We start from the raw sequence: 26,235 nt of genomic DNA, 5'->3' as shown, positions 1-26,235 counted from the left end.
TTATAAAAAAGGTTGCAGTGTCTTCTAGTTCTCCTTGTTCTCAAGCATTCAAGTTTATTGTATGGACTGAAATTTTCCGTGGCTAGGCTCTCTTTACTGATTATGACCCTTTTTTGGCCCATGTTGGAAAAAAAGTTGTCTCACTCTTTTTTAGCAGAGAAGTAATTATGCATGCTAAAAATACGATCATTCAATCATTAAAAATTCCTAAAGGACATAGAATTAGCAGTAAAAATCTGGTGTAAAATTAATTCTTATGTGATCAATACTCCTAATAAAGCTGTATATGCTTATAGTAGAGGTAAAAGATCTTCTGGTAAAAAAGGATGGATGTTCATTTTACTGAGCTTCTGAAAATTATGTATGGAACATTCATACTTGATTGTATGATGAAAATAAGGAAAAGCTAAGAAAAGGTCTGGTGCATATGTGTGAGTGGCTAACATTGGGTAACAGCAACAGAGTCATGTTTATTGTGGGGAATTAACTACGGCTTCATAAAATACGAAGAAAAGAATACTGAACTTTTTCAAATTTTACAAGGCTTTCTTTAGGTGCTTCATAGCTGTGTTAAGCTGGTAGCTGACCTGTATCATTCAAGGGTAAACTTGCATTAATGAAGAGATTCCCTTCAATGACTGGGAACTAAGGTAGAGACTTATTAGAAAATGGGACTTAAAAACTTTATCTTCTCCCCAGTTAAACTGGTTGCACAGTTTGGGTATATTAGTCCCATGGTAATGTAGTTAATTGGATATCCTCAGCTCTACGCACTCAAACTGTAATAACTATGCATTGCCATATGCGGTGTGCTGCACCCTGCTCGTAAGGGAAGGTGCTCTCTGATGAAAATAAAGAATTAAAGGTTTCTTTTCATTAAATTCAGAAATTTCACTCTTACTTGAAAGCATATCCCCTTTTTCACAGTTACATTTCTCTGATAATAACTGTCCAGCCTTGTTGAGAATCAGTTAGTCAGAGGTCTTCTAGCAGTTAAAATTTCAGTAGATATAGAAGATTTTAAATTGCTTCTTCCAGGCCATGCAATGTTGGATTTGTCAAACCTATCTGTAGCTCCATACAAGCTCTGCAAAAAGTCTGAGCTAATCATCAGGCTTTCTCTGCATATACCTCTCCCCATACACTCTCATGGTAAAAATCTAGCTGACTAGCGTAGAAAACAGGCTACATCTTCAAATAGCAGTTGATGTATGAAATAAATGCTGCCTTTAATAATATTTGCAATTAACTACCTACCTACCTCATTTCTTGAGGTAGTAATTAGCAATTGGTAGCAATTAGCATGTTTGCCTTATATAAATATCATCTCTGGTTCTTCAGCAGACATAGATACTTGTGAAGTTTCTAAGGTTCCTATCTTTTAACTTGGAGTTCTTGTCACCTACATCCTTGAACATCATTTGGCATCAGAAAGCCCCTAATCCTAAAAGTTGTCTTTATGACTGTCGTGACATGAAATGGTGATGGTACAGACAACAAGAAAGAAAAAAAAGCAAACAAAGCAACAACTCAAAAAACCCCACAACTGAGGGAAAGCTATTCCAGAAGGACACCTGAACTTCAAAAGTTTAAAGACATACATAAGCAGTTTCATCTAAGAAAAGAGTGTAAGAAATGTTTAAGTGACTCAGCTCTGGTATTTGTCTAAGCTACCAGCTTCGCCAGCAGTGGCTGTAGGTGGAAGCCTACCTATAAGAACAGGGCAAGTATGGTATTTCCCTTAATGACCTTCCTAGACTACCAATATTTTAGTTCAAGGGATTCTCTGTGACTGATGTGACTTGTATACTGGGTAATCTTTAATACATACCTTCCAATTACTTATTTACACTCCTCTTGAATCCATGTACTCTGCACCCACACCATCCCTTGGCAAGGAGCACAGACTTGTACCCTGTTGCATGAGAAACAACCTCGGTTTGGGATTGAACCTGGCTCCCACTCTTTTTTTTGGGTTTGGTGGCCATTAATTCTTGTAGAAAAAGTGATAGTACAGTCAGTCCTACCCACCCTTTGCATGCCAGTTATGATTTTTTAGACTTATATGATATCTGTAAACTGTAATTTTTTGAAGGTAAAGAGACCTATTCTACTTCTTCCTTGCATGGAAGATAGCTCATCCCCATGGTAATCCTTTTCGCCATTCTCAATTTCTCCCTTCTCTACTATAGAGATGAGAGCACCAGTTCTGCAGCCAGCATACTGATGTTATAATAATGTGAATAAATCCTTTCCTAATAATTTCTAATATTAATTTGCTTTTTTAATCACTGTCAATTACTGAGTTTTAAAATCATAACTGTAGGAGCTAATTCCTAAGAGGTAATGGATACATTATTAAATGTTTTTGTCTAGGTGTATCACTTAACATTGCTTTCCTTTCGTAATTTTCAACCAGCCTGTAATAAGCTGCTTTTAGTTTCTTTTTAACAAGCTTCTTCATCTTTACATGGTGCTATTTGCAAAATTGAACATAACTGTGTGAAGTGCTTGGCTTTTGTTGTTCCCATAAGGATAGCAAATGTAAGTAAGTTATGGTACCTATTACAGCCTAATGAGTCAAGTGTAAGATTCTGGAAAAGATCCTGCACACTGCTCAGTGTAACATCCAGGGTGGCATTTTATGAGAGTTCTTGTAAGAAAGGTACTCTCCAAGCTTCCATGGATTTATAATTGATAATAGTAATTGTAACTATGTCAAAACAGGACTAAAACCAGATTAATTTGATACATATAGAAAATTCATTATATTTTTAGAGAAAGTATTTGGTCCTTTCAAAATCAATTTTAAAATCATTGATTTGGTAACGTCACCATTTCCCCCCCCCCCCCCCACCCCGTTGTTAACCTGCTCTTTTTCTCCATTAAAATTTACTTACTTTTGTAATTTCTTTCCTTCTATTTATCTTCATAAATCACAAAACATTATATTCTCATTTAGACTGTAATATAATCCTATGCACAAAGGATGATACATCTCCAGAGTTAATTGTATGAGCCCCAAATATGGTGTGATTAGATCATAGTATGCTTCAGTCCTCTTTGATAGTGTAGTCATTATGTTTTTCGGATTCAGGCCACCAAATATTAAAATAATGGTAGAAAATCAAATGAGCTTATTAAAAAAATAAAGTATCAGAGTCAATATTTAATTATTGGAGATTCCAAATATTTTGCTTCCATAGCAACTTATATCTGTAGCTCATAAAAGACAGAGAGGTAATTTTTCCATCATAAACCACGGTATTTTTATTAATTTTTATATGCAGTGAACCTTGGTATGAAGCTTAAAGAAGAAAACTAGGAAAAATGTGTCAGAGTTATAAATGTAGTCATACTGGAACTCATTTAAGTATGTCTTTATACAGCTGTATGGAGAGAGTGAATACCTCTTCAGTGCATTAGTTTTTTCAGATAGACACAGATTTGATGTAACTTTAGGTCATACTTTGGAGTACTGAAGTCATAAATGAATTATGCAGCATGTTGGTGTTGCAGAATAAATCCTGATATACCACAGCATTATTTATTTGACAAATGCTGAAAACCAGAAGTATTTGTATTTTTTAGTGGTCTGTGTAGGATGTGCCTAAATCTAAGCATACAAGGCTTAAAAAAAAACAACCCTGAAAACCTCTTAGAAAGGATTATAGTTAAGTTTTTAAAATTAAAAATAGTAACCAATACTACATGTTGGAAATGAGCAATCACCAGGTGATTGGATTATTATGTTTCAAGATGTTTTTCTTTAGCTGGTATGACATGGTAACAAGCTGTGTGCATCCTCAGATCCGTTTCCTGGGGACCTAAGACAATGTAGGTTGATTTCCTGAACTGTGGGGAGTGTGTTGCTCCTGGATGTATGCATATACACAAGTGTACGTGCTGCCGCTGAGGCACAGCTTTTGAATTGTCAACAACTTTTGTTGCTGTTACACATATTCAAGAAACTTTGATCGCAGTCCCTTCTGTTTCACATGCTTTGTTAGCAAATCCATCCTCAGCTGAGACATGCTTTGGCAAGTCCAAGTTCTAACAGCTTTCAATATTACAGATAATAATACACCAACAGTTCTCAGTAGTTATGGTTTCGAAGTTTTGTTACTGCACCTACGAGATTCCTTTGTCATAATTGTTCAACAAATATTTCAGACATGACAGTTCTTTCATGAGCTCTTCAAATATACTCATCCAAATCAAATTCCCATATCTTCGTGCAGAAGTTGTCTTTCATAGAAAGATAAGTTGTTTGAGAAAAGTACCAGACTATTTAGATGGAAACTAGATGCTGTGAGAGATGTCAAATTCCCTTACAGAGAAGTAAATCCACTCTGTGCCTGCTATCGCAGGAACTGCAGTTCCAGTCTGAACTGCTATTCAGGCATCTGAAGAGCAGAATCAGAAAGGTTTATGAGGGCCAGGTCCAGTGCACTGAGAGAACAGCAGCTAATGCAATGAATGCTTTCCCGCAGAGGAGAATTTCACACCATTGCCTTATTCAGTCCAAGATCATGCTTCCAAGTGTCTTTCATGTCTCAGTTCTTAATGAACTGAAGAATTTGTTCAGCTAGTTGAAACCCAGGTGGTGCTAGGGGCAGTGGATGGAAAGAGTCAAGCACTTTTTTTCTTTTTTCCTTTATGCAGTTTCTGCTGAAAGCCAGGAAAGGTTATTACATATTAGACAATGCTTACCACAGCATGTTCATTCCTACTAGGTCTGAATATGTTATTGCGATTATAGATGGCATTGCTGATTTTAAGGAGGTTAAAAATAATAAAGTATTTCAGATGACTTATGAGTTAGTTCCCCTTCTGTAAACCTGTTCTTTTGACACTGTGCTTACTTTGGCTTGGTTAGTGTCCTCTCTAGTAGGATTTGGAAAGTTTTGGGTTATTTAGCTAAAACCAAATGATCTTTTGCCCTAATCCCTGAATTGTGACTGCAAATCCATTATGTTAAAATAGCAGTTCACACATGTTCCTTTGAACCCTGTAAAGAATAATTCAAGATAAATGAAAAAAATAAATAAATGAAAATTTATGATGCAGGATTGGAAACTGCATGGCTCATTTTATTCAAAATTAGGAGATTCAGGTCATGGCTACAGGAAAGAAATCTGGTACCTACCAAAGTTCTCCGTTTTCCCCTCATGGGCTTCTGCAGTAAAAAGTCATGGCACTTGAAGAAGAGAAGTGTGGGAAAGGGAAGGAGGAAAGCAGAAGACAGGATGCAGCCCTGACACTAGTAGAAAACGTGGTACAAACATGACAGGGATGCACAGTATGGGCATGCCCATGTCCCTTTCATGTAAATTTCATTCTTAGAGCTGGTGAAAGGGAACATCTTTTCCTTCAGTTTTCACTGTTGAATTTAAAGTCTAGATCCAGAAGCCAGCTAAGGTCTTTTGAAGCATATTTTTCTGGAATCTTAAAACTGCTGTGGGAGTCATGTGATACAAAAGTTTCTGTGATGAGTGGGCAGCATTTAAACATGCCAGTGTCCATGAAAGTCAACACAAATAATATATTAGATTTGTGACCCACAACCACCAAGACGAGATAAATATCCCATGACCTGCCTGATGCAGAAGCAAATGCATGTGTCTATTTTTATGCACTGTTGCCTGTTATGATTATGGTAGTAACAGCATACAGAATGATACAGAGAATTTCCAACACAGAAATTAAGGCAACTCCAGCCTTTTAAAAGGATGTGATCTCAAAGCCAAAGACAAGGAGACAGGCTGGACTGATGGACCAAGGCCAGTTGTATGAGGTTCAACAAGGAGAAATACCGAGTCCTGCCCATGGGTCACACCAGCCCCCGCAGCGCTGCGGGCTGGGGGCAGGGGGCTGGGAACTGCCTGGGGGGAAAGGGCCTGGGGGGGCTGGTTGGTGGCTGTCTGAGCGTGAGCCAGCAGTGTGCCCAGGTGGCCAAGGAGGTCAACAGCACCCTGGCTTGTACCAAGAACAGCGTGGCCAGGAGGACCAGGGCAGTGATCATCCCCCTGCACTGGACACTGGTGAGGCCGCCCCTCGAATCCTGTGTTCAGTGTTGGGCCCCTCACTGAAAGGGGGACATTGAGGTGCTGGAGCATGTCCAGAGATGGGCAACAAAGGTGGTGAAAGGTCTGGAGCACAAGTCTTCTGATGAGCAGCTCCGGGAACTGGGGTGTTTGGAGAAGAGGAGACTCAGGGGGGATCTTCTTCCTCTCTACAGCTACGTGACAGGAGATTTTAGGCAGGTGGGGTTTGGTCTTTTCTCCAAGGTAACTAGAAACAGGACAAGAGGAAACGGTCTCAAGTTACACCAGAGGTGGTTTAGATTGGATATTAGGAAAAATTTTATCCCTGAAAGTGTGGTCAAGCATTGAAACAGGCTGCCCAGGGAGGTGTTGGAATCAGCATCCCTGGAGTTGTATAAAAAACACATAGATGTGGCACTTAGGGACATGGTTTAGTGATGAACTTGGCAATCCTGTGTTAACGGTTGGACTTGAAAATCTCAAAGGTCTTTTCCAACCTTTCTATGACTCTATGAGAACAAAAACAACAAAGCACAAAATCTGTTATGAATGCCCATTTATGAACTCAATTTCCAGTTGTTACACTGGTGATTTAAGAAGGTAAATATTGTTAAAGCTGTTGGAGATATCACAGTTAAGCTCTGCACATCATGGCAATGCTATATCATTGTTTTGCTTTTTCCCTACTGCCACTTCTACAAAAAAAATGTACGTAATTTTGAAAACTGCACAAAATTTTGTCTAATCTGTAGTTTTAGACTGCTGTTACCTAGCAAACACAGTAAGGAAATACTTACAATCTTTTCCCCAAAAATTGTCTTGCAGGTAAGCCAAAGGTGAAATACTGTTTTTCTAAAGTCTTAGTACCTGAAAAATAAGAGCTCTGCTCCTTAGTTGCAAAATAATCTTTTGAAAGTGTAATCTCTTTTGATTAAGAGTCTGTATGTAAGAGATTAAATGGAAAGGAGAACTGAAAAAAAAAATAATTGAGATTATTTATAAATGGACAGATAATGAAATTTAGCATAGATGCAGATGCAGGTGGTGTTGAATTACACTTGTTTAATTTAAAGGTAACTGTTTAACACTGAAGGAACTTGGTGTCTGATATTTTTAGTGCTTAACAAAAAGTCTTCCTCCCCTTGGGACTAAATTACTGCCATACAAGATTGTTAGACGTGAGTGGATTTAAAAGCTGGTGCAAAATGTGGAGTCTGACACTGTGGGTACAGGTGCAGACTTCCTGGTAGTGCCTGGGATGAGTTCAAGGCAATGGTTTTTATCTGTTGTTTCCATCTCTTTCATGATACCTTACACAGTCCCACTCAGCGGTAGCACTGGATCCTAACTAAGCCAGCCTTGGTAGGAATTGAGCACTGACTGGCAAGGAGTTCCCTTAAGAGGATTTTAATCTCCCAGCTTGATCTGTGGAGTCTTTGTTTGTTAATTTCCTTCTGAATAAATGAATTTTTCTTTCCCTTCATTTGTGAAAAGTGAAAACTCTGTAGCTGGTTAAGAGAATACTAACAATGTGCCCTAAAGCACATACAGCTGTAAGTTTTATGGTGCCTTACTAGAAGGCTAAATATTTTTGTGGATAAAATAAATACCTGTGTGCTTATATATATTTTAAAGAAAAGCCACATTCTTTGTAATTAACAGTTTTCATTTTAGCCTGGATTACAGTCATTAGTTAACTGTGCAACTGAAAACTATAATTTATCTCTGTGATTTCATAAAAGTCACTTACGTGTATTAAAAATAAGTTTATTTCATACTGAGGCATTTTTTCTTCTACTAAATTGAAAATCAGGAAATGAAGATGGGTCTGTGTCTTTTAAAAACGTAAGAAAGTATAGAACTACTGAGAATAATTTGAAAAAATATACCTCATGAAAACATTATGCTATGGGAGTCATAACAGGTTATCTGGGAAATACAGTGGCTAGTACAGACATCCACAGTCCCCAAAACAAAAATCTAGCCAATCATTGTACCACTTATTGCCACACATTGTATAAGCACTTATGTATTAATGAGTATAAGAGATCTTGTAATCATCCACATTACACCAAGTGTAGAAAGTCTTCTATCAGCTGAGGTTGAAAATTAAACAGTTCATGCTTTTTAGCATCTGGCACAAAATAGATTTACTACTGAGAGGAAGACAGATGCCGTCAATGTTATATGTGGGCAGCGTAATATATAATGTACCTTGAAAGGAAATAAGAGGCAATGACATATGTAGAGAAGCAGAACTGGAGATGTCTGTAGCTTGCTCTGTCATTCTCTTAACACCATATATATTCTTCATAATGTTGATACAGCAATGGGACAAACTTAGAATGTGAGAAAAAGGTTAATACCCTGCCTGAGACATTATTTGAAGTTCATGACTGGCCTGTTTTTAGGCCCCCATGTGAGATGTTCACTGAAAATAGATACAGATCATGTGTCCTTGCAAAATATAGAACATGAGGACATTTCATTTCCAAAGAATATAATTGGGACTGGGAGCAGAATCTTCTTACCTCTCACCTTTTTGCTTGTAGATTATAACTTCACAAGCACATGCTCTTAATGGGACATATTAATTAGTTAAACTTTGATTTTTTTACATTACGTATACAAATATGTACATTTGGGAATGTATAGATATGTTCATGTAAACATGTCAATATATGTGTGGGAGAGCATATATATGCATATATACACATGCTTTCAGGCATACACATGCAACGACATGTATCCAGGATATACGTGTGAGAATACTCTGTTGATATCTTTGCACAATACTAAGTACATGCATTCCATTATGTACTCCAGTATGGACTTTATGTTTCTCACTGTATATCTCAACACATACTTCCTATGCCACCAGTCTATGTTTACAATATATTACCTTAAAATTAACTATAATGAGAAGGGTTTTAAGGGCTCTCCTATGATATAAAATCAATATAGATATATTTATTCGTAAACGTAGAGATTAAGATATAGTATTAAGATCATTTGAAAATCTTTTTGAATAAATTATAGGAACATATTTCTTACGGAAAAAAATCTCAGTCTATATTTAATTCCAGAAGGGATTAATATAATTATACTTAAATCCTATTAATGGCTAAATAAATTTAAAACTTTGGGCAAGCAGATGAACTGAAATTGTTTGAAAAGGAATATTTAACTGATGTAAGGAACGTGGCACTGCCTATGCACCTGCATCCTGTGGCTGCCAGGTCTCATGCACAGATGCTAATGGCAGTTCCTGTGTGCCTTGTGTCATCAGGTCCCCTTGCTTTTAGTGCGTATCTGTTCCTGGAGGGAAAGCGTAAGCACAAATATTTAAGGCCTTACTTAGTGACTGAATGCATTGGGCAAGCACAGCATAATTACTAAATGTAGATGATGGAAGGCTACAGGTATCTTCCCTGGCCTCTTATGTATTATTTACACAGCCATTTCCACTCCATGCTCCCTAGAACAAAAGATTTTCAGAAAGTACAGATGCTGTGGGTGGCCTATGCATCCTTGATCTGTCAAGCGTTGAGCACGATCTAGTTCCTAGTTGTTATGTGACTCTTTGTTACTCTGATACCATGCCATTGTTAAGTGTGTCTGCCTACTGGATATTTAAAAAGCCTGATACATTTACTCTAGCTGTTATTGCTAATCCATGTTCACTAGTCTATACCTGCCAGTTTGCCAGTTTGGCTTCTCTTCATCCTCCACATGATCTGCTGTTGGGGCTGTTCTTGCTGTCACCATGCCTACTTGCACTAATCAGAATTTCTTCCACTCTACACCTCGCATGCCATTTATGCATGTCTTTCCCCTGCAGCTACCAATATTAGCCAAAATGGCATTCTCAAGTAAATGCTATTTTCAGGGCTGTCTGGCTGTTGCTCTACAAAGTTATTTCCAGAGACTTCATCTTTGTTTTCACCATCAGATGATATCTGTTCTGGAGCCAGCTCTCCATTTCTCATCCTTAAAACTGAACATTATCCTCATGTTTCACTGTAAAACTGGGCTCTAGAATCAGCACTTTCAGTATTTTTCTACTTCTGCATGCTTGCACTCTGGCACAGCGGCCTGAATGTGGGTCACAAGCTCCCTGCACTCATGTTGCAAGTAGCTACTCACAACATAACATCATTGAGCCCTTGCACCTGACCCCACTGCAGCACCCTTTTCAGTAGCCTCCTTTAGAAGGCAAATTCAAATGCTCTCATAATTAGCTTGTCCCAGTTCACACAGTAAAGCAGTGACACAGGCTGATTCAGAATTAGAAAGGGATTGTGCATCCTCCTTATCTTTCCTTTTATATACTTCTGCTATATATAGATGTGTAGATCTATAGCTGACATTGTAAATATTTTAGTACATACATACAGAGGCATTTAGGGTCCTGTTGTACATTTTTCTAAGAAATCTTGTCATTGTTATAAGAAATAAAACTTGTAATTGTTTACAAAAACTCTTTTTCTCCACTCTAAGATGCATATTATACATAGTGCAGCATTGTTTAGATTTTGTGTGTTAGCTAGTTAGGAATTTACTGTTTCTCCTGTACCATAATATAGAGTAGGCCTTCATTGAATAGTTACAAGTCAAATTAGATGCAAACTAAAATGTACTTAAAAACTGTAAATATAATTTCAGTGTGGATATTTCAAGCTTAGCTAACTGGGATTTATCCAGTATAATCAGTAAGATTTAATTTAAGCTACTTAATAATTTTATAGAGAGAGGCTTTGAACCAGAAGGCTTGTAATTCATAATAGGAAGTAAGTGTTGACCTAGCAGTTAACAAGATAAAAGTATTTCTGATACAGAGCTCTTAGAGAGCTTTAAAATAACTCTGAACAAATCACCACTGATTTGTAAATAGCTGTTTTCCTGGTTGTTGTGACTCTGTCAGCTAAACCGTACACACAGGGTGTAGGTAAAGCACATTCTCTTGAGAACTACCTCCTCACTGACTCAGTTGTTTTGGCCATTTGGGTTGAAGCCCACAGGGAACGGGAGTGGGAAGGAGGCAACGAAGAGGGTGGGGTGGGATGGCAGAAGAAATGTATTGCCTGTTGCAGAGCTCACAATAAAATCTCCATGGAACCATTCCTAGCTTGAGTTTCTGATCTTGATCAAACTACAAGTCAGAAGTAAGTCAACACAAAAATTTTTATCCAAGCCTTAGCTTATTTCTCCTAAGGTGTGTTTGGGGTTTTTTTTCGCCCCTGCCACCTAGTTCTTTGCTTCAGTACATTTTTTAACCCCCAGACAGCCCCCTACTAGCTTCAAACACAGTTTTTTTCCTCCCTGCTTTCATCCACATGATATTCTTTTCATGGCCTTCCCTTTCTTCAGTGAGAGAAACTATTGTTCAGGCATCACATGCTGTTCTGCATTCTGGCTGACATATTTTACTCAAAAAAGGACCCAAATCAATAAATTTTACCTAATAAGTCACACAAATGTAAGTATAACTCAGGCTGCCTTTGTGAAACTCCACTGTCTCTTCCTTTTTTTCTTTCTGTCATGCACAAGTACTCTTCCTTGCAATCAGGTGAAATAAGCACTGTTCTGAGAACAGGAGCGCTCATTTCAGCACCGCCCTGAAACAAAAACATTTTTTTTTCTGGCAGTGAGATGCAATCTCACTGACTTTGGTGAATGTAAGAAACACACTTCATTCAGAAAAGCTGTAAGTAGCATCTGAGCTTTTTTTATTTTTAATAATATAGTAGAAAAAAATAGTAGCTGCCACACAGATCACATACAAGGTCAACCACAGACTGATTGGTGTTAGCAAGTGGTATCACCAGTGTTTCAGTACAAATGCACAAGAATGAATACAGTTTCCAGAATCATCAGATTACCAGATAAAGGAGGTGACTGGAAGCTCCAAAGACAGTGGAAAAGCAATGCTACAGCACATACTAACCTGTGAGCAAGCAGACTATACAGTTTTGTAATTATTAGCAAAAAACAACTTTTTTTCTGTTTCTTAATCACTATTTTAGAAAAACATGAGTTGTGCTTCATTTATTTGTGTAACAAACCTGATGACAAATTCATGCCATGCTTCCATGTATTAGCAAAAGGTTAAGGTATGGATACCAGTAGGATTTTATAAACTTCACATGTCCCAGGATTCACCTTTCTGCCACAATTTGACAATACATGTGTTAAATCTGCAGTCTTATTGGCATAATGGGATAACTTCAATATTTAAAATGTCTTACTAAATGAAGATTTCAGCCCTAAGTGTCTCCTACCCAAGATATTTTAGTAAATACTACAGTATTAGTGAATATAACACACAAACAGATGCACACATACAAATGGGAATGAAGATATTTGGTTATTCAGGGACAGAAAATTGAAACAGTGATTCTTAAATACATTTTCAAATTGCAGGTTTTTTATTCAGTTCATGGAAGGGAACAGTCGCTACAGCAGTTGCTGTTTTGTGCAGCACTAATTCCATGTCACCTTCTATAATAAACTTGGTGTGTTTTCTAAAATCATTCAGGAATATTGTTCAGCAGCACTGTTCAGAAGGTAAAACCTGCAGGAAGTGGAGATTGGTCAACTGGCCCAAACTTTATGTACTTATCTGGATTATTAGGACTTCTCAGGATTTTGAAATTATAGTGTCTATCTCACAATCAGAGACTGCCTAAAAACATTGCCTGTATCACTGTTCTCATTTTGATGCCTCTCATCCTCTTCCCAGCTGGAAGCGAAACTTAAGAGGCGCAGAATATTCAGAACATTAAAGAAGATAAAAGCTAAATTCCTTTTTAAAATTGCCCAGTTAAGGAATGAATGGACAGTTGGGTGAATGAAAGGGTGGATAGTTAATGTCTTTTTTCTTTCTTTTCTGTATTCTTTTGCTCTTTTTTAATCTTCTAAATATAATGGAATATCCAGAGAAGAGAAGAGAAGCATGAGATGCACAGAACTGCTCTCCCTTAAGCTCCATTAAATCAATTAACAAGCTGGGAAAAAGATGGATCTCCTTCATCAGACTGACTTTATTGGAAGTTTGGTTGAACCATCTATCCTCAAAAGGATTATCCTGTCTGCATTTGAATTTAATGCAATAATAATTCTGAAGCATAAAAAATGCATATAAGGAGTTGAATAGAAAATTCTAATCAAGTAGAGAATGATAGAAAAGTATGCAGAAGGCCAGCCAACACTTAATCAATGAAGCCAAGAAAATATAATTGGTCAAATCTATATCCCTTTAGCTTTCAAACACATAAAAGATTGCTTTCTCTTAGGACACAGCAATATTAGCTACCATAAGCTCTCTTTAAGGCTGACTTGCCTCGAACTGAGTTGAACAGAGCTAGGCAGGAAAATAAAAATAAAACCCAAACCTGCTTCAACTCAGTCCTGATAGAATCCAACCAGGGGATTTCATTCATCATTTGGCTGGAAAACTTTTTTATGCCTGCCTTCCTTTTGCTTGCCTAAGCTTATCTCATAGCTGGTTGGAAAAATTTGTGCATCTGGGCAACCTGTATGAAGGTATGCTGGAGGTCTTGGGGACCAGAGGGCTTTGAAAATGTAAGTACACATGCTGGCCACTGGTTTTCAAGGCAACTGAAAGCATGTAGATTATCTTTGCCTTAGAGATCAGAGGTTTTTTCATGTTCTGTGCTTTGTCTGTAGTCAAACACATAAGCTACCTCAGACAGAGCATTCTTGGGCTTTAAAATACATAGCTGAAGGGGCTAGGCAGTGAGGTTTTGTAAAACACACACATATGCAATATCTAGCTATGTTAAGAGAATGGCAAAATATCAGAGTCCTGAAGAAAAGAAGAATTGTTTCTCAATGCAGCTTTAGACAGAAATGATAGTGTCCAAGAATTACCCTGTTTGTAAATAAAACTTAAGCAGAGTGTCTATGCTAAATTTGATCAATGCAATTGAAATATGGGAAATCATAGACATCCCATTCAAGGAGAAAAATGTGCATAATTGTTATTACTTACATGAAAACCTCTGAGCAGTTTTGTTGTTTGGTTTTTTGTTTTTGGTTTTTTTTTTTTTTTTTAGGCATACACTCTGTATAGATGATTAAACAGATTGTGTCAAAGCAATTTGAACAATTTCAGGTGCACCAGAAATGAAGAATAATGCATCCTGTTGCCACATGTAGATTTTCTGGCTTTTAACAAGTTGTGAGCTAATGATGTAGTCATTCTCTCAGTAGGGTACTAATCCTAGTCCTCCTGATTGCCTGCTGTCATAAAACCTGTGAGAACTTAATATCAGTGAGATGTCTCCTTTCTGCCAAAGTTGACTGTAATTGACCAGTTGGTTAAAAAATTACAGGAAATCATGAACACATACATAATATTCTCCTTAAAACCTGGTTTAAATATATTTAGACTACTCATACAGCCCCAAGTCCCTAAATATGATGCTTTTCCCTACAGTTCTGTCTTAATCACTTGCTCAGTACTTCTTCTTCTATGAGTTATTTCTAAGAGGAAAAATAGCTTTCTCAATAAAGAGATTTATTCCTTTCAGTGGCCAGGAAATTAAGGCTGATTAAGTTTCTCATCCTTGAAAGCAGAGTGTAAAGGAGGGACACTCATTTAAAAACAATGTGCATTGTCAAAGTGATGCACTAGATTTTTACAATAGAAAGTAGAAGTGATCTAATGAAACTAAGCTGCTTTTTGATGTAGTCATAAACAGACTCGGGTGGCCTACATGTAAGAAGGACATAGTCTGCAGGTGGAAGTAATACCTTTTATTAGCTCAGTCAGTTTAGTGAGAAAAAGAAAAGAACCTTTCAGGCATACAGATCTTTCAAGAATTTTGTCTGCTTTTTTTTGTAGCACCAGGTTTTTTCCTATCAGTCTAATAGCACTGCTTCTATCTAAAAATCTCCTTGAGAAAAGGTCCTGAAAACTCTTACAGATGCCATCAGAGAAGCTGGCCACCACCATGCCCTGGGCACAGCTAGGACAGCCTTGCAGCTGCCTCTGTAATTGTGACATCTTGAGATGCATTGGAGCAGTCATCCAGAAATATTGAACCTCCACAAAATGATAAATATCTCATGCTTTAACATCAGTTTGAAAAAAAGCCAGGAACGCCAAGACGAGTAATAAAACCAGTACACTATAAATGACCATAAGCCAGTGTAATTACCTAACCAATCTCGTATAAAGCAGACCATTGCACCTCTGACTTAGTACTTGTGTAACAGAGACCAATATTTGAACTAGATCAGTGCTTGCTCTGTATAGGTCTGAATCACTCTTGCTTTTAACCGTTTCAGCTATACAATAGACTCCTAATCCTTTCCTCAGGCTTCACTGGTATTCTCTTCATTTAGAGGTGAGACAAAATAATTATTATTTCATTTAATTAAGATATCATATTGGGCAGCATAATCTGGCTCCAGTCTGGCTCTAAAGAATTAACTCTTTTCTCTGCAAAAAATGTCAACTTTTAATTTGGCAGTTTGTTTGTTACTTTTCTTTTTAAAAATGGAACTATTTCCTCTAGAACTTTCTGAGTTACATAAAACAGGTTCATAATGTTTACTGTTTCTTTCTCTCCAAGATGATATTTGAAGTAATATACAAGAATGAAATTTCAGCACTGCCTGTGATAAAGACTTAGGGAAATGTGTTTTACTTGCTCTAAATGATCTCATGTTTATATAAAAGAACACTTAAAAGAAAAACAAAGCACTTAAAAATGACACATTTCTTTCTCCCTCATTAATTTTCAACCTTTTAACATCTTAAATAAGAAAGGTTTGTACTTTATCATAAAATTTCACAGAAAATAATCAGCAAAATTAATCCATTATTAGGATATAATGGCTGAAATTTCCACAGCAGTATGGTTTTGTAGCTATGTTGGTACCTTCAGTAGGCAACTTAGGCTGAGCAGGTAATGTGTGTTTACACAGGTATATCCAGATATAGATTACATATTGATGTAGAAAGGTGGGCAGAAGATGGAGCCGTAAGAGGACATGAGGTTCCAAGGGTGAAAATCCTGTGACAAGGGTATGGTTTCTTGGGATTCCCAAGAGAATGTGAATTCCTTTCTTGTTGGGCTGGACTGGCTCTGCACAGAGGGGTCATGCAGGTCCGAGTTCTCCCTTCTGTCTATAACATGCTGTCCTATGATGCTATTAAGATACATTACTGATCACTTCTCTGTTTTTTTATCTAGCTTCCCTTTTGTTTACTTCATCTGCTCTACTTCTCAGCTTTCACTTGAGACACCTTTTCTCCAGGTTTTGTGCTCCTGTGCTCTCACTTTTTCAGGAACTTCAGTTTCTCAATCTGTTTTTTAAAGTCAATCTTCCTGCCTTTTTCCCCTCTCTTCTAGGTCTTTGTGTTCCTTCTTTTTGTTTTCCTCCCATTCTCTCTTTCTTAATAGTATTCCACCTAAGTCTGTTTTACTTTCTTCCTCATCATGACTGGAGTTGAACTTTCCACTCTCACAGCCTTTTTTGTGCTTCCCCACCAGCTTCTATATAATTTCCAGTCAATTTTTGCTTTCTTTACTAATTTTCTTTCTCTGCCTCCTAGGCATGCAGGACAAGCTATTCACTTTCAGAAATGGAAAACAAGCAGCTAGTCTAGTGAAAAGTCCCTGAGCAAGGCAAGACAAGTAACAGTTATTGCCATCTTTCCCACATTAGCCGAGACCACAGTAAAGTGGTTTCATACAGGATGCAGTCTGGAACTGCTCACATAGTGTCACCATACTATGAGCAGTGTGAGCAGAGAGTAACTTTCCCTTGGGAGGCAGGTGGAGGCTGAAACTTTACTGAGAAATGGAGTGTTTAGACAAGAAGAAAACAGACTTTTCCTCATCCTTCAGAAAGACAGTCAACTGAAATCTCTTTATGATATTTATTCCTTCATACAAAATATACTTGAAGGGGTACCCTGGGATTACTCCTCTTGATTTAATGACTCAGCAGCATTCACTGATCTTGAGTCCCAATGACACCTACCAGGTAGTTCACACCTTGCAGTGGTATTGCTTGAGATAATTTTTGGCTTCAGGCAAATAGCACACATCTTGCATCATTTTTTTCATGTGCTTTTTACAAGCAAGACTAGTTTGTGGGTTTTTTTTAAAGGTCTGATTCTGATGTCATGTGTGTAGATAGTATCCCATAGTGTCACACTGGTAGCATCCATGTCTTTGCCTGCACTGGGTAGGAGTCATAGCAGTCAGCAGACTGCTCGTCCTTTCTGTAAGTAGGAATTTCCTAGTCATTACAAATCTTGGTGCTCTTTTCCTCACATCTTTTTTGGTTCCATTCCTGCCATGTATTCCTGTACCTTTCCAGTTTCATACAACCATTAAGAAGTCTGCTTTTGATCTCAGATCTGTCTCTTCCTGTGATAATCTGGCCCATTCATGCTTAGCCATGTAGTCGTTGCATAATGCAGTGTTTGAGGCATACCAAAATACTCATAAGAAGGGGAAGTTGTGGCAATCAGAGAGGGTGAGGCACTGCAGTGAAAAGTGCTGTGCTGAAAGAGGATTGTTGTTCTGCTTCCATTACTTAAAACAGTTCTCAGATAAGTTGTTCTTGGTGGAATCATATCCCCACTGAATTCAACTGAGTTCACTGATTGACTTCAAAGATGTAGCATCTTACTATTCATTCATTCTTATCTTTAACCCAATAATTCTGGTATTAAATCTTCATTAAATTATAATTCTATAAAATGATATATATATATTGGTATCTCATTGGCCCTTTCCAAAGGGTAAAAAGGCTTATATAGTGTTTTTATAAGTATATAGATGTGATGCTATTGAGACCAGGATTAAAGAGAATCACTGTACTGCCCTTTGTTAAGAATCAGTGTTCATTATTGCTTAGGGACATTATTCTATTTTCACCTGGCCATTCTATAATGACACTTTCCTGCAATATTGTCAGAAGGTATCATAAGTCCATCCTAGGAGTAACACTAGAAGTAATTTTGACCTGTTTTTTCTTTCTTTATTGGAAAATAAGATATTGCTGGAGAGGTTTCATCTTCCCAGGTGCCTGGTGAGACATTTTGTTTCACATTATTTTTCCAAGTTCTACTGTCTTTGTTTTGAAAGAATATAATTTCTTGGGGAAGGGCAGTTGTTTCTTTGCTCTTTGACCTTGCCCATGTTTCTTAATTGCCTCCATATCCAATGGCTTCTCTTAAAAGGGAAATTCCCTCCTCCTTCACAGAAGCAAGGAGACTGATTTGAAGAACTCACTATGATTTTTTTTTTTATACCACGGAATTAGATGAACTTCCCCATCATGTCTGCAAGCAGAATACATGGTGAGGGTGGGAGAAGAAAGGAATTTGTCTGAACTGTGGACAAGTATATCTGAGCTTGCTACTCAGAGAACTGGATGCATGGGATATATGAGATGTATGAGACAGCAGATGCATGGCAGGTTGAAAAAGCATCTTCCAGCGGGAAGACCCTTGAATGGGCCTCATTCAAGGGGGTGAGAGCACTGGTAGGTGGGATGTCTCCTTTACATCGATCACAAAGCCTTGGATTAGTGTAAGAAATGCTAGGGATACTCCACTGACAAATTATATTTAGTTTTACAAAGCAGTTAGGTGACTGCTGATTGTATTTTTCTTTTTATTTGCTCTTTGTGCATTTATATACAGATGATTATATATGCTCTTTGTGTCATGTTCAGGTTGGTAACTCAATAGATATTTACTATCTGCCTGAGCCCCTCTCCATGTGTAATACTATTTAGTCTCAGCTCTTTAATACACTGTTAAAACTGTATGACAACCGACCATGTTAATTTTCCTAAAACAAGGTAAGATTTGCAAGATTGAGCTTGAAACTCTTTCAGAATTCCTTCTTTTTTTTTTTTTTTTTTTTTTTTTATTTAAAGCAAGTAGGGCATTTATAGGTTTTTGGTACTAATACTTTCATGTAGATGTGCTAATGATTGGCTTTGTAAATAGAAATATTCTTGGTGGGACATACCCTTAAGTCTGTAGCAGTCTTAGGAAAATAGCAGTGATTTCTGTATATAAGGGTCTACTATATATGCATTTCTTTGAAGGGCAGGAATTTATGCCTCTGTGTTTATAAAATGAATTAAATTATGGGAAGGAAATTTTCTTGTTGGTTTCAGCTAGCCCTGCAGCTAACTGTGATGTACATTTATATTACCACTGGAGTTGCTCTGGTCAAGAAGTTGTTACTGGTGTAACACAGTGCTTGTTTACTTTATCACTTAATACAGTTGCTGCAACAGCTAATCTTGTTGTCAGGAAGTGTAATTCCTATTTAATTTTTTTTCTTTCTGTCATATTTTCCCCCTTAAAATCCTAGGGAAATAACAAATAACGTGTGAAAAATCGCCAGAAGAGGACATCCTTTCATGTCAGAAATACAAATCAGATGGCACTGTTGTTTCAATCACTTCACTAGAAACAGAGGAAAATGTAATTAAAAGATTAATCACAGACAGAAACACAAAAAAAGTCCAATATGAGCATAAAGGTCTTCGTGAAGAAAATAGAAAGTCTTTTTTCCAATGCCCGTCATATTGTATATATTTGCTGACCATTCTTACAATTATGTTTCCTTCCCATTTAGGAGATTGTCAACTTCAACTGTCGGAAGCTGGTTGCTACAATGCCTCTTTTTGCTAATGCAGACCCAAATTTTGTGACTGCCATGCTAAGCAAATTGCGATTTGAGGTGTTCCAGCCTGGAGATTATATTATCCGAGAAGGGGCTGTGGGTAAAAAGATGTATTTCATTCAGCATGGTGTTGCTGGTGTCATCACCAAATCCAACAAGGAGCTGAAGCTGACAGATGGCTCTTACTTTGGAGGTGAGTAGGAAAAATGAATGATAACATGGAGTGAATGCACTAGAACAAAGTATGTTCAGGTATCAGACACATAGAGGCATCAGACTAAGTCTACTGAGAGTCTAGACAGTTCCAACTGCAGTGAAGAATGCATAAAATCTTTCTGAGTAAGACATTCAGCGTCTGCTTACTATTCTGATGATAGCTATTAAAGATGCAGAATGACCTTCCTGGATTTTGAAGTTATTTTGAATTAAAGGCACTGCTATTTAACAGAGGATGTTTAAATAAAAATATAACAATTTACATAGTCATTTTATACTTCTTTAAAGGTGAAATAAACAGGATTCATGTTCTTTGAAAAGGGATAAAATTTTTGAGTTATAAATGTAAAGTAGTTCTCAAAAGGTAAAAATCACTGTAAGAATTACAAAATTAGGCAATGGATGAAAGACCATTATTTATATAGGATATTTTGGTATTCATGAATATTTCAATCTCTTGTTAGTGCTTTTCACTGAATTTTAGCAGAAAACATGTTTATCCTTCCAGTATATACTATGAGAAACTGACTCCCTATCTGACTAGATACCTCTCTAAGAGATGTACATTAATAAAAACCAGACATTAATTTTGATCCAACTTAAATTCATCCAGTAATCCTAATGAAATATAGGTTTCCATTTAGATGCAGGCATCTGCATATTTATGTTTGGGTGAAAGCCGTCTCTTTGTTTTGCATATAATAATTGATCGGTATGAAAACGTTGTTCCTTGTGACTGTAAATTGTCTCTGTGCAATAGAATCAGTGTCTGCTTCTGTGAGTAGTAGCAAGGCTGGTTTCCAGAAGCTGATTGAACATTTGTGTGTACCACTGCTGTCCATGACAGTTACAGTTAGTTTGTCATTGTATTCATATTCTGTTGAATCCCATGAATCATCCCAGAACTGGGTCAAAAGCCTTTCAGAAAACGTTCAATTGAAAGCCTAATCAGTGCCGTTTAGCTGGTATACAGAAGTGGGAAACTCAGAAAAGTGAATTGGTCTCAGTGTTTGGTCTGGGCTATAGAGTAACTTAACTAATCCCATTGTGGAATACTACACCAAAGTAACTCCTGCTAATCTGGTCAGCAGACCTTGTCGCTCTGCAGTAGCCTCTGCAAGGTGATTTGTACCAGTATTTGTAGAAACATTTCAGTAAAGAGGTCTTGTGCTTATCCCATGGGCTTAAAACTATAGATGCTGAAGACAGGAGATTAAGAAGAAAGAAAAGATAAATGCTGAGGCTGAAGAAACAGGGCAACCTTGCTCTTGGTCTTCTTTATGCTTAGCAATGCCCCAGTTTATGAAAATGAGTTTGCAAGAGTCTGCGTGCAGAATCTGACCATAATACTCCTCTGAACCAGCAGAGGATCAGAGGAGATTGTGCATGAAAGTATTTTACATAACTGTCAGCCTGTTGCAGTGCAAATGACTACTTAGCTCATCCTGTTCCTCCACTACCCTTCTTAGTGGGAATGCAGAGAAAAAATAAGCTATTTGCAATAACCAGACACCACAAGAACTTATTACACTGCATACCAAAGCAGTTTTGCTCATCCAAACTGCAGCTGGGATGAGACAAGGGGTGCAAAAGTGGGGACAAATGCATCCAAGGCCTGACAGCTGCTGGGGATGTGGCCTGGGAGAGGAGAGGAGAGGAGAGGAGAGGAGAGGAGAGGAGAGGAGAGGAGAGGAGAGGAGAGGAGAGGAGAGGAGAGGGGAGGGGAGGGGAGGGGAGGGGAGAGGGAGAGGGAGAGGGAGAGGGAGAGGGAGAGGGAGAGGGAGAGGGAGAGGGAGAGGGAGAGGGAGAGGGAGAGGGAGAGGGAGAGGGAGAGGGAGAGGGAGAGGGAGAGGGAGAGGGGAGAAAGGACAAGTGCACAGGGAGAGGGAACCCGAGAAACGAAGTGCCCTAAGATACAAAGTGGTGTGATTGAGATCTGTTTTAACAAGATACAACTTAACATTGTGAATTCCCAGAAGTGGGTTTCAGACCCTGGAGAAGAAAGACTTGTTTTAGCGCAGCTGAGAAGAGAGTAAACAAGCTGCACATCAGGTTGTGAATTGAAAGGTTTGGTTTGTCAAAGGAGAAAAAAAAATATTTAATATTCTCATCTGTCTGGAGAGACACTTTTTCCCTGAAATGTGTATCAGGATCTGAGTAAAGCTTCCTGACCAAAGCAGAAACAAGAAATGTTGCACAGTGATAAACAAGCTGGAATAATAAAGCTGTGTTCAAATCCTAAAACCAATGGTTAAAACCCCCTCTGTTTTTCCTAATGGAAACATGGAAAATCTGAAATGGAGATACTATTTCAGAAGCTGTAATTTATAACTTCAACTGTGTAGCTCCCAGGTCTGACACAGTAAATCAGTATCAACACTGTGCTTTCACAAGCAGGGGAAGGACACACAAGTGGGAGGGGTGTGCCACACCTAATCAGATCCTTTTTTAATTGTTAAATGTTTTATGAGTTGGAAGTTCCCAGTCCCAGCTCAGAGAGGCTAACTGTTGGATGTCAGGTATGTCCCTGAGCTGAGTTTCCCAGGGTCTCTGGCTTTGGTGAGATTTGGGAGGAGTCCCTGGAAAGGCAGGCTCACCTCCAGAATTCATGGAGGGTTTCACAAACATCCTGCCTTAGAGTTGGAAAATGTTTATCAAACTTAAAATATGTAAAATATTTGGTTTTTGACAACATTTTGTTAGTAGAAAACTTAGGACACTGTGGAGCTGTTGGGGTACTGGAGGTTAATGTGAAACCCAAGATTTAAGAAGAACAAACCCAGAGTCACCAGCAGTTGGGAGAGTCTTGAATGAAGACTGTTGGGAGAGTGAGAGCTTGGAAAACCAAAAGTTGTAGTAATAAAAAGAGGAAATATCTGAAGGTTTGAAGACTGAGATGCTGTTGGGCATTTAAATTCTCTTATCTGATTTTGTTCTTAATTAAAAAACAGGCTTACCTGTGGGTCTGGGTGTTGTAAGTCTCACATTAAACTATATAAACCTTGCAATTGCTTGCAAATACTTTTCAAAAAGAATGTGCCTGGATGGATAGCCATTAGTAGAATAGATTAGTCAGACTCACACGTCACCTCTGCTTCATGTTCTGTGTTGATTTTTGAAGGAGGTGCAGAGTGGTGAATTTAGAGAGCTCTCCATAGGTCTGGGCTTGATTACGGTTTCCCTCTTTCCTCATCTGTGCTCACTGGTTTCTCCTTTCTGAAGGGAAGGAATAAGTACAAGACAGTAACCACAGATGTCTTGTGGCTTGTTCATTGGTACTGCTGTGGGAAGAGCATCCTATCCCTTAACCTTCATGTATGTTCATAAACCTAATCTTGAATTCACTGTGCAGGAGCATTACTTAGCCCAGCAGTGTGTAGAATGCTAATTTTCATCCCAATAAGTTTTTTTTCAGACTGCTGATTGAAGAATGTTATCATCCTACATATTTATTCCAAATGCTAGTAGGAGTTTGAAAATAATTTCTGGTACTATCCTTTTCCCTAGGCCATGTACCCCCTACCCTAGCCCACACACCCCCTTCAACTTGGAATACATAAAATGTGTAAGGGAGTGCGTGAAAAATGCTGTCCAGTCAACATTCCCTCAGATCTGCAGTCAATATGCCAAAACGCAGCATCCCCTAATTATCAGATGATAAATATGTTCAGAAAAAAAGTGTGATTTGAGGTTAAATTCTTTCAAACCTTTCAGTAATGACCACAGAGGAAATGTTTTGATGATAGTGCCATAAATTACGTCTTGAACAGATGTGGACTAGGGAAGCATGGTTTCATAAAGATTCAGGACAATCCCTTTTCCTTTGCTTATTACTAGTATTTAAAGAAAGCAGTTAACCTTTTGTTGCCTTACCGTACAATACCTTCCTCACATGATGTGCTTCTGTGACTTTTTATAAAAGGGACAGGAAGTGGGCAATGAAGAATACATGAAGCTAATTTTCACTATATTGTGCAGTTATATGGTCATTTCTACATCAGTGAAATGATGTAAGCCACAGATACTAGTGGAGAATTTCAGGATTTTAATACTCTATACATGCTTTAATTGGATTCTCCAGAACAGTATCTTGCTGGTTTTGAGGAAATACAGAAATACTCATTTTTCCTAAACACCTATGGAATTTTTTATGTCTTCCTTCACTTGTTCCCTCTGTTTTCTAAAATGTCTCCCAGTTCCCTATTATTAGGAATGTGATTGCTGCTACTTTCAGCAAAGCAGTAAATGTGTCTTTTCTCTTTACAAATAAAAGAGAAACTTTTCCCACTGAGACTGCACAGTTTTCATATAAGAGGAAACAAGGTTGCTTTCGATGGAAATTACAACCTTCTCCCCCTAGCTGCTTCTGTAGGGAGACTAAAATGTGAATGAAGATGGTCAGGAGAGAATGGATGGTCAGGGCTAGGTTAACACGTAGGACAAAACCATAGGGGAGAGCAGAAGAGTATGGGGAGCATGATGGAGGTTGACAGAAAGAGGACTGTGTGGGTAGGAGTCAGGTTGTGAGTGGTGCAAAGAAATACAAGACAGAGGAACTGCAAGTGTAAGGGAATGTCACAGGCATGGGATTGATGGGAAAGGGAATTAAATGCAAGGGGCAAAAGAACATCTGAACAAGCCTTCAGAAGATGGAAAGGAGTGAGAAGGTACTTAAACCTATCCCTTTTGAACAGCACCAAGGAAAACCTGACTACATGTGTGTTTGCTGCTAAGGTGAACTGCAAGCTTGAGATGAACACACTTCAATTCAGCCTTCTTGGGATGGAGAATAAGAATCAGGAGGCAGGTGAAAAATGTAAGCAATTGTATTTTGAGGATGTTAAGGAGGCTAAGTTATTTTTTTTTTTTTTGTCATCTTGTTCATGATTTTGAGTATCTGCAGTTTACGATACTGAAAATGTAAAGTCTTTGTTAAGTACACAGCAGTGGAGAATGAAAGCTCTGCAGTTCTATTGTCTGTCTCAGTGAATATTTCACTTTCTTTTCTTTAATATGTTGCTATACTGCCAGTAGTAAATGGTAGGGAGGAAATTGCCACGTTTCAATTCTACAAAATCTGGAGTACCAGGTGATTGTATTAGAAATTACTCAAAGGCTTCTTGTGATAGGAGGAGTTACTGAATGATTGTGTATTAATTCTTTACTAGACACATAAAATTGGTAAAATGCAAAGATTTTGAAGGCTTTACAGCTGAAGCTCAAGCATGTATTTTGCTTATAGAGAGGCATAGTTCATCATTTACTGAGGCTTTAGAGAGCAGAAATAACATGTCTAATGAGCCTAATACTAATCCAATTTATATTATACCAATATATATTGGGGTAAACTGGTATAACACCACTATGAGAGAATTCTGATTTTTGCTGGGGTAAATGTCATCAGAATCACTCCATAATAATATTATATATTATATATGTTGATTCAATATGTCTCATGATTAATTACAACACAAACATGCAGGACTGTAATAAATTAAAGAGAAGCTTGCTTTAGTAAAAGACTTCTTTTCCAACAAGTTCCTCCTTCTTACTCAGTTGGCCGCAGGTCTGGTTCTAAGGGCTCCTTTTTATCCGCATCACAATAAGATCTGCAATTTCTCCTTCCATTCTGGAAAGGCTTTTTCCTCCCTGATGCCTTGCGATGCTCCAGTTCCTCGCATACCCCTAATCCCAGCCCCAGTCTGCTGACATTCACTTGCGCTTCAAGACGGATTGCAAGCTCCTGCTTGGGGAATGAAGGAGAAAAGCAGCTTTTTGCCATTTTATAACTTGCCTCAGATAGTTACCCCTACAAACATAAAAGTTAAAGCTGTCCCAAAGCTACTGCAGAGCACGTTAATAAGTGGGAGTGGTTCCATGATCTCCTGTTCCCCTCCAGCTGCGAGCCCTGTGGAGTCAGAGGGCATCTAGTCCTGATCCAGCAAAGCATGTGCTGAACTGTGTTTGTGCTTAACTGGTGTGTTAGAGAGTGAGGCTGGCGTGCCTACAAAGAGAAAAAGAAAGGAATAAATCCAGCACTACCCAACCGGTATTACTAAACTTACTAAAATGAGGGTTTCTGGGAATATCCTCAGGAATCTGCAGTTACATGTGCACTGTGGTCTCATCCTACTCGTGCTATAGTCGCTGGCAAAATTCCTCTCCATCTAAAAGGGCATAGGATAAGACTTATCTCTGTGCTATCTTTTCCTTTCTCCATCTGTTTTCCCACCTGTGTTTACACAGGCTTTCCTTCACTCAGCAGCCTAGACATATGT

The 26,235-nt window shown here is 38.1% G+C and overlaps 1 protein-coding gene across 1 annotated transcript in view; it reads left to right on the top strand.

Annotated features, from left to right (window-relative positions):
* Positions 1-26,235, top strand: part of HCN1 (hyperpolarization activated cyclic nucleotide gated potassium channel 1) — a 201,974-nt gene that overhangs the window by 156,671 nt on the left and 19,068 nt on the right. Inside the window, exon 6 of the mRNA XM_080370955.1 lies at positions 19,694-19,934. Coding sequence (XP_080227081.1) covers positions 19,694-19,934 — 241 coding nt within the window. The remainder of the gene's footprint in view (positions 1-19,693; positions 19,935-26,235) is intronic.

The sequence above is a fragment of the Falco punctatus genome, assembly GCF_963210335.1.
Source record: "Falco punctatus genome assembly, chromosome: Z".
Taxonomy (NCBI): domain Eukaryota; kingdom Metazoa; phylum Chordata; class Aves; order Falconiformes; family Falconidae; genus Falco; species Falco punctatus.
The sequence above is the reverse complement of the archived record's forward strand: the minus strand, read 5'-3'. Positions and strand labels throughout refer to the sequence as shown.